The following is an 18,607-nucleotide window of genomic DNA, read 5'->3' as shown; positions in this document are numbered from 1 at the left end:
ATTAGAAGTTTCAGTTAGGTTTTCAAATCTTAAAGTTATTTCATGGTAGTAGGTTTGAAAACCGATTTGATATATGTCAAGTGATTCTCATATTACTTTTTTTATCCTTTGGATTTTGAGGGTGAATGTTTAATGCTACCTTCAAATGCCAAAGAATCTTAAAGTTTGTCATAAATTAGATTGATTAAGGTGAATATAGAAAATTAATTTAATTTTATTTTTTGATAAAATTGAGCTTATCCAAAAATCTTCCTTGACCCCTTTAGCATGACTGTAACGAGCTATGTGCTTGAAAGTGTTTTACAAAGCTAAATATAAGTAAACAGAGTTGAGAAAAAAAAATGATTTATTACATTTTATTCCATGCAACGAGCATTGGCTATCATTCAATCCTTACCCGACATTTCCTTGTTTATTTATTTTATTTACTCTTCAATCTTTGAATCATTTGCACCTAAAATTTTGTGATACAATTTCTACATACATCAACCTCCACTTCTTAACTTTCCATTTCATTTATAGAATTATTAATTGTATCTTTCCATTTCATTTATCGAATTATTAATTGTAGAACCTAGGTGCTATCAACTCTCCTAAAAGCAATTGCTATCAGGAAATGCGCATACCCTAACCTTACCCAAGGGTCCACGATATTATAACAAAAAGGGAGTTGATGGACGCGACCAACCCTCTGATCTACCAACAATTTTCTCCCTTCCTAGGGGCACCCTTAGGGTTCGAACTCGTGACCTCGACTCTGATATCACTTGTAAGACCTTAGGCACTACCAACTCTCCCAAAAGCAATTGTTGTGCGGAAATGTGCATACCCTAACCTTATAGTGCATTCACCTAAGCACTCACGACATTTGAACATAAAGGAAGTTGATGGACGTGGCCAATCCTCCGATCTGCCAACATTAATCTACGTTCTTATATTAGACACTCTATTTGTTGGAATTGAGAATCTTACACATCTAGAATATCAATACATATTGAGCAGCAAGGAATTTAAGCTATCCTTAGTTTACAGAAAGTACTAAAGAAAGAAAAAAAATGTTAAGGAAAATAATTTTTCGATGTTTGGTTTCAACATAAAAATTAGGAATGAAAATCAAATATAATTGAAATTAGTTAGAAATTTATACATCTTTAAATTATTTAATCTTTACATAAAAGAGGAAAAAATAAGTTAAATGAGTTTGAAGTAGTATATAAAATCATTTATTAATTTTAAATCTATTTTTTTTTTTTTCTTTCATTTTTTCTTTCCTTCTACTTTTTCTCTCTATTTTCTTTCACTCACATTTTCCCTCATATTTTTTAGGAACCAAATATAGCCTTAAAGTTCACTATTACTTGAAATGTAACCCTAGTCATAAATCTCAAATTTAAAAGTTTAAATAAATTAATCAAGATATATTTTATTAATAAACTAAAATGGTTTCCCATTTACTTAATTTACCACATCTAGAAAAAATAAAAATAAATAAAAGAAAATTGTAGGCCTTTGATAAATCAAGTTGTTAAGGATTGAATGATGGAAGTCTTTTCAACAATATGCCAACATGGCATGCACTTATATAATTAAATTAATCAATATTTCTTTGAATTCATTGTTAAGTATGATTAGTGATTTATCATAAAAAAATAAAAAATAAAAAAATGAAAGAAGAAAGATGCAGATGTCATGAAGAGATTTTTTTAACGGAATATTCTTTGTGTGTTTGTCTAGCTTCTACATTTAACAATAGATGAACTAGAATCAAAAGTAATTACTACTATGATAGTTTAATTTTATATTTAAAAAATGTATTTTAAAATTTCTCTTTATTAAAGATAAATAATTACTTTTTTGGAAATTAAACTACAAAAATTTAGTTGATGTGACCAACAGTACCATCTAATTGTAATTCAAAGATGATGAACGAAAATATATATAATTTACCATTTAATGTCTATCTTTTATTGAATCAACTAAAAATGGAAATGATTAAAAGTTCATGTAAGCTTTGAAAAGGTCAAGTTTTACATACCGTTAAAATATAATCAGAGAGCTAACCTATTTCAAAATTATGGTTATAAGGTGCAATCTTACACTTTTTGCACCCAAGAAGAACCTTCAATTTAATGCTCTTCTTGTATAGACCACTTGTATTGAGAATAATCCACAAGGGAAGAGAATGGGAAAACTCTTAAGCCCACCAAGAATCAACTCCCGGTCTCATGGTTAGGATTGGAAACCATACTTGTTAGGAATTTTAGGCTAATCCAATCTATGGTAATCACCCTAGAGGGGGGGTGAATAGGGTGATGGTCTCTTTTCGCAAATTTAAACAAGTGAATGCAAGAGACAATTATATGCAAGTATATAATAATCAATATATAGACAATTGCATATAAATTAAAGAGTAGGGAAGAGAGAATGCAAACACAAGAGTTTATAGTGGTTCGGCGCAACCCGGCCTACATCCACTCTCCTCTAGCTTCAATCTGAGCTTGAGGTTCCACTAATCCAAGGCTTCCAAACCAAGCCTTCAAGCAATACAATTGGATTATGGTTCTAATTCACCATCTTGGACTTTTGGCTCCAAGCACCCTTTACACTTCTCAAGAGATATCCCACTCTTGAACAACCCCTCAAGTGATACCCCACACTTGAGAAACTTCATCTCAAAGATTTACAAATGAATGATCTCTCAAATATCCTAGCACAAGAACTTTAAGCTCAAATGATACAAGAAAAACTAGGATTGAATGGTGCACTAAAGATATGCAAGTTTTGAAATAATGGTGCACTAAAAAATACTCTTCCAAGGCTCAAATATAATCAAGAAAGATTTGGGAACGTTAAGCTCATAGAAACAATGAAGATTGGAGCCTTTTTATAGAAGAAAAAAGTTAAACTAGCTGTTGGGGGTTCGACCGATTGACTAGCCGTTAGCATTTAATGCTTGGCAAGTGACCGTTGGGCCTCAACCGGACCTCAATCGGACCTTAATCGAACCTCGACTGGACCTCAACCGGTTGAAGTTCAACCTTGACCGGAAAGAGAAGGCCACTGGGAGAGAGAGAAACTTTTTGGCCTCCCTCAACCGGTCGACTGGTTGAACCGGTTGAGCCATTTTTTGGCTCAACACCCAACCTTTTTCAACTTAAAACCTTTTAACACAAGTTTGAAAATCATTTAACACAAGGTTTTAGTTGAAAACATGAAATCATCCAATTTTTAAGATATTTAAAACAATATTACTCTTGGATGATTTTGGTGCATAAATAAAGAATGAAATGCATGAAAGTCCTAGTGCACCAACAACCTTACAAAGAGATCCTATGAAGCTTTGGTCTTGAAAAACTCTTCTCTTTGAGGTGGTCTTCTTCTTCATGATTTCTCCTTAGCTTGATTTGTCTTTGTGATTGCCACTTTGGAAATCGTCTTGCCTAATCACACTTGAAATATGATCATTAGTTCTAAACCTTGTTTTGTTATCATCAAAATCAAGATTAACCAAACCTTGGTTTCACACATACCAATATCTTCACAATTGAACCACAAGACAAAGCAATTTCCATGTATTTGAATCTTGATGGATACCATTAGCAACCATTGATGCATGTATCAGTCAATTCTAGGAAATCCCATACCCTAAGATTCAACATGGAGACAACAAAACCGTAAGAGAGAGTATGAGGGGTTGAATTACCTAGTTCACACAATTCTAAAAAGACAAACGTGCAATTTAGATTGCATAGAAATTTTATATTGTCACAGGCAATAAATTGTCTAAAGCAAAACAACTAAATAATATGAATCATTTGTTCTTACCTCATTGTAGATTGAAATTTCAAATTTGTGCCAAGAATGCAAGACCTTTTATGGCTCCCAAGAAGGATTCCCAGTTCCAAATAGTACTTTAAAAGATGAATCCCTATTTTAATTGCAAAAAAAAAAAAAAAAAAAACTAATGAGTAATAATATGAATTCATCTTTTTCTTAAGACAAACATTGTCATAAGTGTCTATAAAAAAGAACAAAATCTATAATACAAGTGCTCACAAGAATATCAAACTTACAATTGTTCATGTAAAGGAAAACCCATGTATAGCAATGTGGTTTCTCAAAAGCGGAGTCAATTAGTAGTTACCTAGAAAACAACCAAAACATAATAACGATTACCAACCTTATCTATTAAAGCAAAAGCTTATTACAAGCTTTAACGATTTCACTAAGGGACGATGAGGATCTCATTCTAAAAGTGAATGAACTTTTAACAAAGATACACTACATTAAAAATGACTCAACTACCATGTTAACTTTTTTACCATATGGTTAGGAAAATTTTGAGCATGACCACATTCTCAACCCTTAGTAAAGATTAAAAGGCTTTCGCATTTTGTTGGGGGTTTGAGCAGTGTGAGAGAACATGCATGGTGCCTGAGCCATTCTCTAGGAAATGCTTGAAGAACATTTAACAACTTATAAAATTGTTTTTTTTCTCTAAATATTATTATTAAAATTAAAACAAGAAATGTAAGATAAACAGAAATTAAATCGCATACGATGCTTTTACCGATAACCTTTCATCTTCTTTTCATTATGACCACATGAGAGAATGAAGCCCTAACACTAGATTCACTCCAAACATTGAGTGAGCAATATAAAACTTAAATTTCATTTCTATCGGTATAATAATGAAAAAAATTATCATGGTATCAATGTAAAAATCTTATAAAAAAAAAATCAAAAGCATTTAATTTTGAATGTAAAACAAGAAAAAATTGTTAATGCAAAATTTATTTGTATATTCATATTCATTGTTGCACAAACAATTATCTTCCATGATTAAAAGCAAATTTATATAACCATTTACATTGCTAAATTGGAAAAAAGGTCATGATGCAATAGAAACAATTGAGGAATAAAAACAATTACAAATTAGAAAGGCTTGAACTTCTCATTGAGTTTAGTTTAAGGTAAATGACTAACAGATGAATTAGAAAACTATAATTCTAGTCATATAGAATGATGCATATGAACCAAAAAAAATGAGAATTTAAGGAGGAAATGCCAATTAGTAAATGCTATGAAAACAAAAATGGCTATAGCATGCAGATTTAAAAAAAAATGCAATTATATGAAAAATTCGAGTCTAGAATTGCAATTACATGACACATATGAACTGATACCAGTGAAATAGAAATTGGAATCACATGCACAAATTTTTTTTAAAAAATGGTGCATTTAGTACAACTCTTTTCGTTAAATAGAAATTTTCATCTGCTTATTAAATAGTGAAAATTATTTTCTACCAAAACCTACAATTCAATAGACTAATAAACACCTATGTTCTGGAAGAGGATGGTATGCATAATGTACAACAAACTTTATTTAGAGGTAATCCATAGAAGGGATGATAAACCAGTCCCCCTAAGAGGAAACAATGTTTGAGTATGATGACATTCTTAACTCTCCCAGAGGTGTGACACCATGATTAAAAAGGCTTTCACATTTGATTAGGGTGAGAGAACAAGCATGGTGCAGCAAACATTCTCTATGAGGTGCTTGAAGAATGTATAAGGGTTATAAAGATGGATTCCAAAAAAGTAATTATTATTAAAATCAAAATAGGAAATGTAAGATAAACAAATGAAAATAGCATACCATGCTTTTGCCAAGTACTCGTTCATCTTCTTGTCAATATGACATGAAGAGCTAACACCATATTTACTTCAGACATGGGATCTCCAATATGAAAGTGAATATTCCTTTTCGTTACAATAATAATGAAAAAGAATTTACCATGTTAGCAATGTAAAAGCCTGAAGAATAAATCAAAAGCATTTCATTTTGAATTTTAACCAAAAAAATTTGTTAACGCAAAATATATATTTGTATATCCTTATTGTTGCACAAACAACAAGGCATTAGATGGTAGCTATCTTCCATATGTAAAAGTGAATTTATGTAACTATTTGAATTGCTAATTTTTTTTTTTTTTAAAAAAAAAGAGGTGAGAATTTACAGAGTTTTAGTTTAAGGTTGAACAATTAATTGATGAATTAAAAAACCAAAATTCCAATCATTTAGAGTGGTGCATGTGAGTGACAGAAAGACTTCAATTAAAAAATAACAATTAGTAACCACTGCAAAAACAAAATTTGCATTCATATGCAAATCTAATTAAAAAAAATAGTGTTTATATAAAAAAAATGGAGCTGGAATTGCAATTACATGAAACATAGAAGCTGAGATATTGGCCAGATAAACAAGAGAAAAAAGCGACAGTTGTGAATTGGGGTACCTGATTGAAATTTTTACTGTTGTACAATGCCATCTATCACCACAGATGGGGGAACTGAGCAATTCCAGGCCATTTTTTTCCTTTGTTTTTCCTGCACCTCAGTTTTAGCATAGGTCATCTCTTGATTTCCAGTGTTGCAAGTATTTGTAGCAGCCCTTCATCTGCTTCCCATCAAACAAATTCTTAGGGATCCAAACTCATACAAACCATAGCTGTTGCCATGCATCATTTCATGGTGTTTTCAGAGTCTCACAGTAGCTGAGCACAAGCCCCTCTGTAGCAAGTATTGGAAGATTAATTATCACAAGTCATAAAAGACAGCGATTTCTTCAATAAGTAATAATGGTTAAGATTAAAAGAGGAACATAAACAAAGGAAAAAAAAAACGTGCCATGCTCTTTCTATGTAACCTTTGAGCTTCTTTCAGAAATAATAAAATCAAGAGAAACAAGTGGACCTAATGTACAGAACAACAAGAAAAAACTGGAACATTTTGGAGAAGAAAATAATTAGTAAGTAGAATCTTTGATGGAAGATTACAGAGAATTAAGGGTACCTGGTTGAACTTGTTATTGTTTTACAACATCATCAATTTCCATACTGAGGATGTGAGCAATCTTGGGTGAATCTTTTCCTTTGTCCTTGAGGCACCTCTTTTTTAGAATAGGATGTCTCCCCATTACAAGGCATGCATGCAAGTCTTGGTGGCAGCCCTTCCTTTGGCACAAAGGACCGGAGCTTAGGAAAATGCTAATCCAGAAATAAATTATATAAGGAGTAGAACATCATAAATCACACAAACAAGCACATAAATTTTCTTTTGTGAATATTACCCTCTTCATGGGAAAAAACTGTATACCTGTGACCCCTATGCTTGCCAAGATCAAGCCAATTAAATATAATCAGAATCTGCTGTATGAACCTCTTCCATGTCTTTAAAACCAAAAGAGAAACACTGATGCACATTAATTAAGATTGCATTAACAGGGAATGCAAGAGAAGCAAACATTAAGGGTATTATATGGATTCTTCAAATTAATATATATAACTATTTGCCATGTATATAGACAAAGAACATGCAGGTGCAGCCAAACGCATGACAAGGAATGGAAAAGAGGTAGAAAGGGACTAAAAAAGCTTTACAGTCAAAGGAATGCACATGTCCTGTATTCAAGAACTTTTGGCTTATGGTGGTCTGTGGCCTTGCAAGCTAATGTCTTATTATTGTAAACAGGAGGTTGTGTTTCTTATAGCTGGAATAAGACCTAAGGAGAACACTTCTATTATTGTGGCTGAGTGCATGGCATAGAGATGATATCCAGATGGCAATTTTTCAAAAAGGAATTGCAGTTGAATCCAAAGTTGTTCTAGATGCTTCATTAAGACAGGAAATTATTCTGGGTGTCACATCAGGCAGCATGTTGGCAGAGTAAAAATTCATACTCCTTAGAGTATATAGTTTAAGAGGATCCAAGGGTTGTTATTCAGTTTCTTTAACTCTTCCCTCTTTTTAAACTCCTAGTTTAGAGAGGATCCACTCTTCCTCTCAAGGTTTTGGTAATCTCCTTTCTTAGAGAATATTTCAACCCTCATGAAATCAGTCTTTAATAAATACATCTGATTATTTTTTTAATTCAGCAATCTTAATATTCATCACAAACATTCATACAGCTATTTAGATACACCATTTCTTACAGTAGTCTTTGAGAGTTATTCTTGAGAGAATTATGATGTTCAATATAAAGAGACAAAAATAAAAAAGCGAAAAATAAGAAGAAAAGAAAAGGTGGTAAGCGGGGGGACATCATTGGATCTCATTTCCAACTCTCAGACCAAACCATAGAGTGAGGGAGGTCTTGATTGTTGATTGAACCAACAATTGCCCTCTCTTCAACTCTAAACTGATTATGAGAGAAGATGACGTTTTATCCTTATAAGATTGGGCAAAATGTTACATGATCATGAGAGACTCCAAATACAAACTGATTATGAGTCATCAGGGCCTGGTTAAGTTACAGAAACTAACCAGAGATATTAGCAAACTCTCTTCTTCATCACTTGTAACATGAGTCATCAGGGCCAAGATTTTTACCAAGCCATAAGCTTCACCTTCTGGAGCATGCCCACTGTTGCAAACACAATGATACAAAAAGAATCATGTCACACTAAGTTATAAGAATTTTGGTGCAGTAACTATAGCAATCATATAAAAATATTCAAATGTGAAAGCTACAAAGACAGTAATGAAATATCATGTTACCTGGATAGGTTGCAATGTCTTAGTCCACTTACTTTCTTGGACTTCTCGGATTTTGGGGGGGTTTTGTCATGTGCCCTGATTAGGGGATTTTACCTTCAGCTTATATTATGTTGACATAAATTTGAGAGAACACATAAGAAATCAACACAAAATAAAACAGTGCTAAAGACAATTTGATGAAATGCAATGGTCAGTTCAAAATTTTGAGAAAGTTATACCTCTACCTTTTTGCAAATACATATTTCCAAGCAGATGGCAGAATCCCAAGAAACTTGGTATTAAACAAGGGAGCATTCCTGTGTAATCAAAGTACAACAGAAAATCAAATAAAGGGGCTTCATTAACTTAATAAATGCAAATTTTGGATTAGAAGAAAGGCTAGAACAAAAATATCGTAAATACCTTCTATTAATCAATGTTGATTGAAAAAGTATACTGGCTTTAAGCAAAATGACGCATCAGATATAAGGCCTCTTGCATTATAGAAAGGATGCATACTTTAATAGGTGTATCAGACATCTATCTCTATGTGGAAGTTGTGGGTTAGTTCTACAACTTCATAGCTTATTGTTGAGGAGAGCAACCCTGATTACAGAACAAAAAGAAAAGAGTGGAATATTTTAGAGAAAGTAGTAATGAGTAAGTAGAATGTTTGATGGAAGATTAGAGGGAAATTGGGGGTACCTGATTGAAGTTTTTATTGTTGTGCAATGTAATCTATTTCCACGTAAGGGATGTGGGAAATCTTAGGCCAATCTTTTCCCTTGTCCTTGAGGCACCTCTTTTTCAGAATAGGACATCCTTGGATTAGCAGTCTTTCAAGTGTTGACGGCAGCCCTATCTTTGGCACAAAGGACCGGAGCTTAGGGCACTCCGTGAATTCAAGGACTTTAAGAGAAATGAGGGTTTGGAGACCAATGGAGGCTATGGACTTCAAGTTGTTGAAATCATTTATGGAAAGAACGTTGAGAGATGTGGGAAGAAGCAGAGACCAATCATCCGTAAAAGAAATCACATCTGGAAATGGGCCACGGATAAAGATAATTTCAAGAGACGTGAGTGTGTGGAGGCTCCGGGCAAATAGAGGCCTCCTCACATTGTTTTTGCCATTTGCAATGGTCAATACTTTGAGGTTCGGAGTAGAAAACACTTCCAAAGAGGAGGACATCACGTCTGGACAGTTACATAGAGTCAGGTTACGAAGAGAGGTGAGATTTTGCAACATCTTCCCTGGAATTGACTCTAGTTGATCGCAATCCCAAATGAAAAGATAATCGAGCGTGGAGGGAAAGTCGCCCCTTGGAATGGACTTGAGAGAGGAACAGTCACATACTTGCAGCCATTCAAGACAACAAGTGTGGTGCATAATTCCATCAGGTAGAGACTCTAGTTTCTCACAATTTTTAATTATCAACATCTTCAGGGTGGTGGGTAGCTCACCTCTTGGGAAGCCAATAAGAGATGAGCAATATGTGATTTCAAAGACCTCAAGGGCACGACTATTGATCATCATTCTATCTGGTAGTGTCTCCAGACCCTCACAATTTTGCACCCAAAGTTTTCTTAGCATGGGCGGCAAACCTGTCTCTGGGAATGACACCAGTTTAGGGCAATTCCCAATTTGCAAATCTGTAAGAGATGTGAGGGTGTGCAATGCATTTGGCAGCTTCTCTAAGTTGGAACATTCTTCCACTTCTAAGTATTGAAGATTACAAGGCAGTCCCTGCTCTTCCAAGGACACTACCCCATCACAACTAATGATCCATAAATCTCGCAAACTGCTAAGGCTTTCCAATCCCCTCAAACATGCCAACTCATCACATTGAATTATTCCCTGATCTTGAAGGGTTGTTAAGGGTTGTGCAAGCCCTTCCCATAAACAACTCGGCTTTGAAATTTCCTCAATGTATAAATGGGTGAGTGAGGGCACATCAACAACCCTACTTTTCAACATTTCCTCGTTACATGTGCCTACTTCCAAGTGAGTAAGAAATGGAAATCGTGGAATTGAAATTGTCAATTCTTGGCATTCTATAACATAAAGTTTCACAAGGCAAGCTAAGCAATCAGGCAAGTTGCTGAGTTTTGGACATTTTTTTATTAGAAGCAGACGGAGGCAAGGAAACAAAGCTTTAGTTTCCCCACCCAATTTGGGAATTAACCAGTCTGTCCACTCTGGCATATCCTCAAATGCCAGGCACTCCAAACACCGAAAAGGATTCACAATCTCCCCATAAAACTCATTACCTATGCTTTTAATTTCATTCATGCCTTCAATCTCCAAGTCTTTGAGTAAACACAGTCTTCCAAGTGGTGGCAACACACTGCATTTTTTACAACCTGCAAGTCTCAAAATCACCATTTTTGAGAATGACGGATCTCCTATCCACCGTGGGAATATTGTTCCGCCATAAAATGCAATAGTGAGTTTTTTCAAACTTTCATGAGGTTCCAACAACTTAAGAACCTCTTTTTCATCACTTTCATTCCTTGAATTACCAAAATCCTTGCTCCACTCCATCTTTATCTCTTCAATACTGGGTCTCTCCTTTAAATTAACATATCTCACATCTATTGTATCAACAATATTGTCCAACCCTAAAATGGCAAGCTCCCCTCGAAGATTCAATAAATTCTTCAATTCTATTATTTGTGACCCATTGCCTTCGCTCAAAATAAACTTAGACAACGTTTGCAAATTTATCAACTTGCTAATTTGTGGAGGCATCTCTTCCAACAAAGTTGAACCACTAATATCAAGGTGTCGAAGATTGATTAAATTCACAATGTCCGCAGGTAACTTCACGAGTTTTCTACAATTGCATAATATCAATGATTGTAAATTGTAAAGATTACTTATTGTTTCAGGCAACCTTTTGAGTGCAGTGTGAGATAAATTAAGGTATCGTAAATGTTTCAAATCACCAATTGAATCCGGTAACTCATTGATCTCATAACAACTCAAAGAGAGCACCCTTAAGTGTCTCAACTTTGGCAACAAGTAATGAAACACCTTAGCACTCAAGTAGCATTGCTCCTCATTATCTATGTTGATTGGTAGAGCAAAAAAAGTTCGTAATTGCTTCATTTGCTCACAAACTTCAAATTTTTTAAACACGTCGCACTCGCTACACATGAACGACAAATGACGAGTGCTTTTAGAAATTTGATCTACATTCTCTAAAGTGAAGCATATTTCTGCGGCAACATCTTGAGCTAGATCATTGATCAAGTCATGCATCACAAATCGTAATTCACGATCATTTGATGGTTGGAAGAAACATCTGGATAACAATTCATTAAAATAATCAGCACCTGAATCTTCTATTTGCCGATTATCTCCTTTTGCTTGATGAATTAAACCTTCGGCCATCCATAGTAAAATTAACTGCTTCTCCTCAAATTCATAATCCTTAGGAAACAATGCACAATAAGCAAAACATCTCTTTAAATGTGGAGACAGATGTTGATAGCTTAATCTTAATATGGGGACAATACCGCATTCACTGGTATTCCAAATGTTGCTATCCAATACACGTTTCCATGCTTCAACTTGTAATTTGGAGCGTAAAAGTCCACCAACCATCTTTGCTGCTAAGGGTAAGCCACTGCATTTTTGTACTATCTTTTCACCAATGGATTTCAGATTCGGATGTTCATCAACATTTTTACTTTCAAAGGCATGCTCCACAAACACCGACCAACAATCACCATGAGATAAAGGCCTGAGAAAATGGTGATAATTGTCTGCTCTCATCAGTGATGCAACATTTGTATCTCGTGTTGTTACAACGATTTTACTTCCTCCTTTCCCAGACTTGAATGGGGCACGCAGCTGATTCCATTGCTCGTAGCTTTTGATGTTCCACACATCATCTAAAACTAGCAAAAATCTTTTTCCAGCCAGACTCTTGCTTAGCTTGCGTTGCACTTGATTAAAGTCATCCCTATCACGAATTTCATCCGGAGAGACGGCATTGAGAATATTCTTTGTTAAATTCTCAACATCGCTCTCATCCGATACACACACCCACGCCCTTGGCTCAAAATGCTTCACTATCTCATCATCCTTGTATATGAACTGGGCGAGTGTAGTTTTCCCCATCCCACCTAAGCCAACAATGGGAATGACCCCAAAGTTGCTTTCACCTGCTTCATCCTTCAACAGCATCTCAATAATAACCTTTTTATCTTCATCCCTGCCGTGAACAGGTTCATTAATCAAAGACGTACTGGTCGGTCGTTGCCAAGTAGAAGCCGCTGCTCCAGATGCGAACTTTTCCAAACCTTTCAAGCCCAGCTCTGCCTTCCGCCTTGAAATATCGCCTAACCGCCCAGTGATTTCCTTGATCTTGGAGCCCATCTCCATATTAAACTTTACTTCACTAACAGGATTGAAACCAGCAAAGCAAGTCGGGATGAGGCTCCTTACCTTACTTGTGGTGGCCACCTGATGAGGACGATCTGCCATCAACCTGCGTCGCAACTCCTCGGTGGCGAACTCATCCAGCACATCCTCCATGTCGTAGGCCAAGTCTCGGAGATCATCTACCCACTCTTTCACGGACGGCTTTGTCATCTGCTTCTCCTCGGCTTCGTCCAGGACTTCATTAATCATCCGCAGTTTCTTCTTCCACCCTTCCAGTTCAGCAATGACCTCCTCCTGGCGTGCAAACTTGAGCAAGTCAGAGGAAGCCAGCTTACCGAACAGAACTTCAACGGCAGCAGAAAGAACAGATTCTCCAACGACCTCCATTGCTGTTTGATTCTTTCCAGAAATCCAAGGACAGGGCGGTAGAGAGACAGATCGAAGAAACAAGTGCAGTTGAAAATTTGCTCTCCGCTGTGAAGACTTAGAGCAACAGATGTAGATTCCTTCCTGGGTCAATCAGCTTTGGTGTTGGTGGGCCGTGGAAGAGGTGCACATGGTCAAATTTTCTTTTCCATGCCTTACATTTATTTTTTGGTAATTTATTTATTTTTTAAATCTAATACGAATTTAAATAGGAAAGTTGGGATAAAACCTCATAGGATACAAATATATGAAAAATGTGAATGGCTCATTGAAACAACATTGTTTGATATAAAAAGATTAACTATGGTTTATTTTATACGATGATTAAGAATAATATTTAAAAGAAATAATCATTTTGAAATAATATGTATAATTTTAATCTCTATAATTATTAAAATAATGAAAAATAGTCACATCTTTTTTTAATTATAATAAAAAATTCAAAATAAAAAATTATTTTAAAAATAAAAATTGTCTACAAAAATTAATAAATGTATAAAAGATATAGTAAAAGAGACCCAATTCAAAATAATAACAAAAAATAAAAATAAATTTATTTGTAGAATTTTGATTAGATTTAATTCAAATTGAGTTCTAGTTGGAAAAACCTAATCGACACCTTTATGTTAATGTTTAATTGAATATAACTATCACGTTATAGAATGATTTATATAATAATAAAGTTTTATAAAATATTTCATGAAAATATTTAAAAATTATAAAAAAAAATTAATATGATGAATGAGAATCAATGAAGGAAATAATTTTAGGGTACTACCATATTAGGAATTTTGTGATAATAAGTTATTATTTTTTAACTGAAAAAAATAAAAACTCGATCATATATTTTCAAATGTTTTTGTTTGTATATGATTGGTCTACATTTTTTAATTATTTAAAAAAATCGAAGGGCGGGCCAGTAGAGAAAACAAGGAAATGAAGTTGAAGATTTGCGCATGCCAATGGTGGCTGTTCGGCGTGGTGGGCAACACGTGGGAGCACATGGGTTGTTCCCACGCAATTATTGAAGAGAGAGGAAATGAAAAGCACTCGAAAATATAAAATAGAAAATTCTAACGCCACTCAAAAGGGTAGATCAATTGGGTATGGTATAATATAATAATTTATTATTTTTTAAGTAAAAAAATATAACATTCATCCAATTATTTCAAATATTTTTACCTCTGAACATGACCGGTCTACGTTTTTTTTTTAACTCTTTCCCAAAATCAAAGGACGGGTGGGGCAGGCGGCGGGTGGCAGGTGGCGGTAGAGAAAAGTAAGAAATAAAGTTGAAGATTTGCACATGCCAGGGGTTGTTGGGAAACTTTCTGGGTGGTTCCCGTTCAATTATTGAAGAGAGATGAAGTCGAAGATTTGAACATTCAAATGGGGGTTGTTGGGAAACTTTGTGGGTGGTTCCATTGAATTATTGAAGAGAGAGGAAATGAAACTTTGTGGCAAGCACTCATCAAGGGATATAAAATATAATATAGAAAATCCTAACCCTAATCTAAAGCCACGCAACATTATATCCAATTTTTGTGGTCGATGAATAAATGGAATCTAATAAACATTATATCAAAATATAAACTTTTTAGGTTTTGGGGTTTAGTCAATCCAATCATTCATCGAGGTGGTCATCCAAGAATACCTAGCATCCATCTTTTTTCCCCTCAAGGTGTGTAGCTAGTTTACAAAAATACCAAGGTTTAAAGAAAGAGTGATATAGTGGAAAATTGTTGGAAACCCAGATTCACTTCATTCTCATGCCCCGAATCTCATAGGATATATGAAAATCTATCCTAGGCTCTCTAAATCTATCACAATGGAAAACCAAGTATTAAAAAAAAAATCAATATTAAGACCACATAAATCATTGATTTAGATAATAAAGTCAAATACATTTGATCTGGATGTTCCATATCAATTTCAATCAATGTAGACAACTCTAAAGTAGTAATGAATCATGTAAACACTATGATCTTTAACCCGATGACTCTTCCTTTTATCTAGAGATAGTGAAGATCTCAAGAGTAGAGGATAGAGTTCTCTCTCTGAATTGGGGAGAGAAAATGACAAGACATAAAACCCTAACCCCTAAAGAAGTATTTATAGGCTTCCTACGTATTGGGCTTAAGTCACTTAAGCCCAGATAGGTTTGGGTCACTGATTCTACCCAAAAAAATTGTTAATTGATTAATTAACCATACATAACCCTAATTTATCAGTTAAGATAGTCCAGAGATACCACTCACTTATCTTTGTGCAATCTTATGTAATTACCAAAATGCCTTTATGCACAAAAGTGAACTAAAAACCTATCCAACTCTTACAAACCGTACCATCAAAGAATATGAGCTTAGAGTGGGGACTATTGGGACCTATAGGAGTATTGATTCCCTCAAAATCAAATTTTAAAACTGACTCAACATCTCGCTATAGAGAGTCAACTTCATTCCAATACTCTATATATATTACAAAGAGACACCAAGTGCTCGAGTCCGTGACCTACTATCCATTGCATGTAGAATCCTCATGAACAAAGTAGTGTTATCTCTATCAAGATTACCTCTCAAATCCTTGAGTTACAAATCTCATTTATTATGTGATCAACTGACATACTCTATCTCCAAGGGGCGTATGTCAAATTCCAGTAAATGAATTATTATGATCACAAATTTTATGATCACATGTCCTTTAAATCACCCAATGGGACACACTATCTCAATTTCAAAAGATGGTGTCTTTATTCAAAATACATGTTGCCACCAACCTCCATCAATAGTGACTCAATCCATAGGAATATATGACCATTTTAAGGTCTCACCTATAAGTCAAAACCTCATATTGATTTAGACATAAGCTCAATATAATCTTAAAGTTGGGAGTTCATGTAGTATAGCAGTTTGGTGAATCATGATAATTAGTAATCTTGTGTCATGATTCACTATAGGTCTTGTCCAGTGTGCATCACATACACTAGTGCACTCACTATGGGAAACTCATTTCTACAGTCAAGACAAGTCATCCTTCCAATTAGGAGGTGACGCACTACAATCTCTACTAAATTGCCCAAATCTATGAACCAACTATGGACAACTTATCCACTTACAAGGAACCCATGACTTGTATCTTCTGTGCAACCTCTAATGAACCCAAATTATGTACAATGTAAGAGACATGAACTGGATACTCAAATCAATGTCAATATATTAAAAGGATAGCAAGGGGACAATTAAGTTTAACTTTGTTACGTTATGTTTTACTTTTAAGGGCTTAATCCCAACAAAAATCACAAGGTGTTTGAAATTCACTACATCAATTGAAATTTGATCTCAAAACATTCAGATCAATGGTAAAATTTTAAGCACCTAAATCTAAGATGTATTGTTTCTATTGTTGATAGATCTAGTAGACCTAGGATCTAGAGAGAATACACCTTTGTAATGTTATTCCCAACAATTATATGATTAAAGTTAATATATTTTGAGTTAGTATAAGAACTGAATATGTAAAAAAAGAAATGTTAAATATGTACAACCCTTTGTTTTATTTTGATTATGGTTGGAAGGATAAGCAAAAGTACCTTTGATCTCATGCCTACTAAACCTTACCAGGCTAAATTTGTTGGAATCAGAAGAAACCTTAAGAACATGGTTACATGATGAGACAACAATACTAGAAATATCAACACTTCCATCAATCTTAAAGGAGTAATAGATAACATGCACCCTAAAAGATCTAGGGTTGGGAATGGAGATATCCAAGTATTCCATTCAACTGTACAAGTGTCCTAAGTTAGAATTTAGAATGCTAGAACTTTTATAGGGTATGTTAACTCTAATTTGTAAGTTTTTTTTTTTATTTATTCCATGCTCTCTAGGTTTGAATGCATGAGATGTTTTTATTTATTTAGTTAACTATGACTATTAATGAATATGCTTCCCTTTTTTTTTTTGTTACTCTTGATATTAGGTTGTAAACTCTATAAGGAGTGTTAGATTTTTCTTATTGAATGTAAAATGTTTTTTCTATGTTCAGATGGGTTGTACGCTCTAGTTTGAAGGAGCGTAAGATTTTTCTATAATGTAAAATTCTCGCTTTTACCCATCTTTGCAACCCAAGAGAAAGAATGAGGCACTCCAAAAGTTATGTCACATCCATGATGGAGAAATCAACTAACAAAGCTGAGCTTTTCAATGAAAAAAATGATCGAGATCCCTAAAGGAAGCAACCTTGACTTGGAGATGCTGGTGGCACTACTCAAGTGGTTGGATTAGCACTCAAATGTGCAGGTAGCAATAGGGATATATAGTTTTGGAAATTTGTAATAGAGGGCTTGTATTCTTGTCTAAAATTCCTAATTTTTGGTTGCACAATCATTTTGGTGATTTGGTAAAATTAGAATTTTTTTAGTTCTAGATTTTATTACCAAAATATGTGATAAGATCTTTAAAGGTCATGGAAAATAATTTTTTTTTTTAGGCTTTTATACTATTTTTTATATTTGCATATGTTTGGCATAAAAATTGATGTTTTGGTCAATCTTAGAAATAAGTTTTCATGATTTTTTTCAAATGATTGAGATCCTTAAGAATAAAGTTTCCTTATGGAAAGTGCTTTTATTTTTCTATATCTTTATAAAATATTTTTTATTATTATTAGTTGTATGAGATTTTGATTTAAGAGAATAAGTATAATTTTGGGAAATTCATGATAGATAATTTATTATTAAGAAGGTTACGTAATAGTTCTAGAAAATATACTAATTTAGTGGAAATAAAATATTTTGAAAATATATTCCAAAATAAAGTGTTTATTAAAATAGAAAATAGTGTATAGAAAATGAGTTTTTTTTCTTGAAAATAATTTTAAATTTTTGAAAACTTATTATTTTTTTTTTAAATAAGGTCAAAAAGTTTCATTTCATTTTACATGAAGGTTCCAATTTAGGAAATAAATAATTTTGAAGAATTTTCATGAAAAAATATTTTATCCATTATAGAATCACTGGGATTTAAATTAATGCTCTTATTTTCGTAAGATTAAGTGGAATAAAGCATTAGCAAAGCCCATATCTTTCATTATCAAGCCTATCTTAATTTTGGATCATTATCACCTCTTTGGACCCAAGGAATCAAAGGATATGAAGTTTTTACATGGACAATACTATATATGTCTATAATGGTTACACACTTAACTTGGATCTGAAATGGTTTAATCACCCACCATGGTCCCACTTACATAG

The 18,607-nt window shown here is 33.9% G+C and overlaps 1 protein-coding gene, 1 long non-coding RNA gene and 1 pseudogene across 7 annotated transcripts; 1 reads left to right on the top strand and 2 right to left on the bottom strand.

Annotated features, from left to right (window-relative positions):
- The window catches only part of LOC117918040, a 9,684-nt pseudogene extending 8,322 nt beyond the window's left edge, over nt 1-1,362 (top strand).
- Nucleotides 1,363-3,408: 2,046 nt separating this feature from the next.
- Nucleotides 3,409-8,794, bottom strand: LOC117917640. 6 transcript variants are annotated; one of them, XR_004651733.1, is made up of 10 exons: nt 8,780-8,794; nt 8,562-8,660; nt 8,328-8,427; nt 7,161-7,256; nt 6,858-7,051; nt 6,302-6,575; nt 4,074-4,144; nt 3,826-3,928; nt 3,531-3,645; nt 3,409-3,449 (listed from the first exon to the last, which is right to left on the bottom strand). It is a non-coding gene; the product is annotated as an uncharacterized LOC117917640 (long non-coding RNA). The 6 variants fall into 6 exon arrangements; XR_004651735.1 differs by lacking the exon at nt 8,780-8,794 and adding an exon at nt 5,662-5,765 and having other exon boundaries at nt 8,562-8,753; XR_004651732.1 differs by lacking the exon at nt 8,780-8,794 and having other exon boundaries at nt 8,562-8,751.
- A 456-nt stretch (nt 8,795-9,250) lies between these two features.
- Nucleotides 9,251-13,416, bottom strand: LOC117917329 (putative disease resistance protein RGA3). Its single transcript, XM_034833570.1, has 2 exons — nt 12,994-13,416; nt 9,251-12,912 (listed from the first exon to the last, which is right to left on the bottom strand). Exons 1-2 carry the CDS (start codon nt 13,315-13,317, stop codon nt 9,259-9,261), a joined length of 3,978 nt encoding a protein of 1,325 aa, XP_034689461.1. The 5' UTR covers nt 13,318-13,416; the 3' UTR covers nt 9,251-9,258.
- Between the last annotated feature and the right edge of the window lie 5,191 nt (nt 13,417-18,607).

Source organism: Vitis riparia, chromosome 7, assembly GCF_004353265.1.
Source record: "Vitis riparia cultivar Riparia Gloire de Montpellier isolate 1030 chromosome 7, EGFV_Vit.rip_1.0, whole genome shotgun sequence".
Classification (NCBI taxonomy): Eukaryota; Viridiplantae; Streptophyta; class Magnoliopsida; order Vitales; family Vitaceae; genus Vitis; species Vitis riparia.
This window is presented reverse-complemented; position numbering and strand designations above follow the sequence as displayed.

Excerpts from the sequence above, each read along its gene's own strand:
- LOC117917329 (XM_034833570.1), bottom strand. The coding sequence starts at position 13,317 with ATGGAGGTCGTTGGAGAATCTGTTCTTTCTGCTGCCGTTGAAGTTCTG. Across the intron at positions 12,913-12,993 it reads AGGTGGCCACCACAAGTAAG|ATCAAGGAAATCACTGGGCG; the intron begins GTAAGGAGCCTC and ends ATGGGCTCCAAG.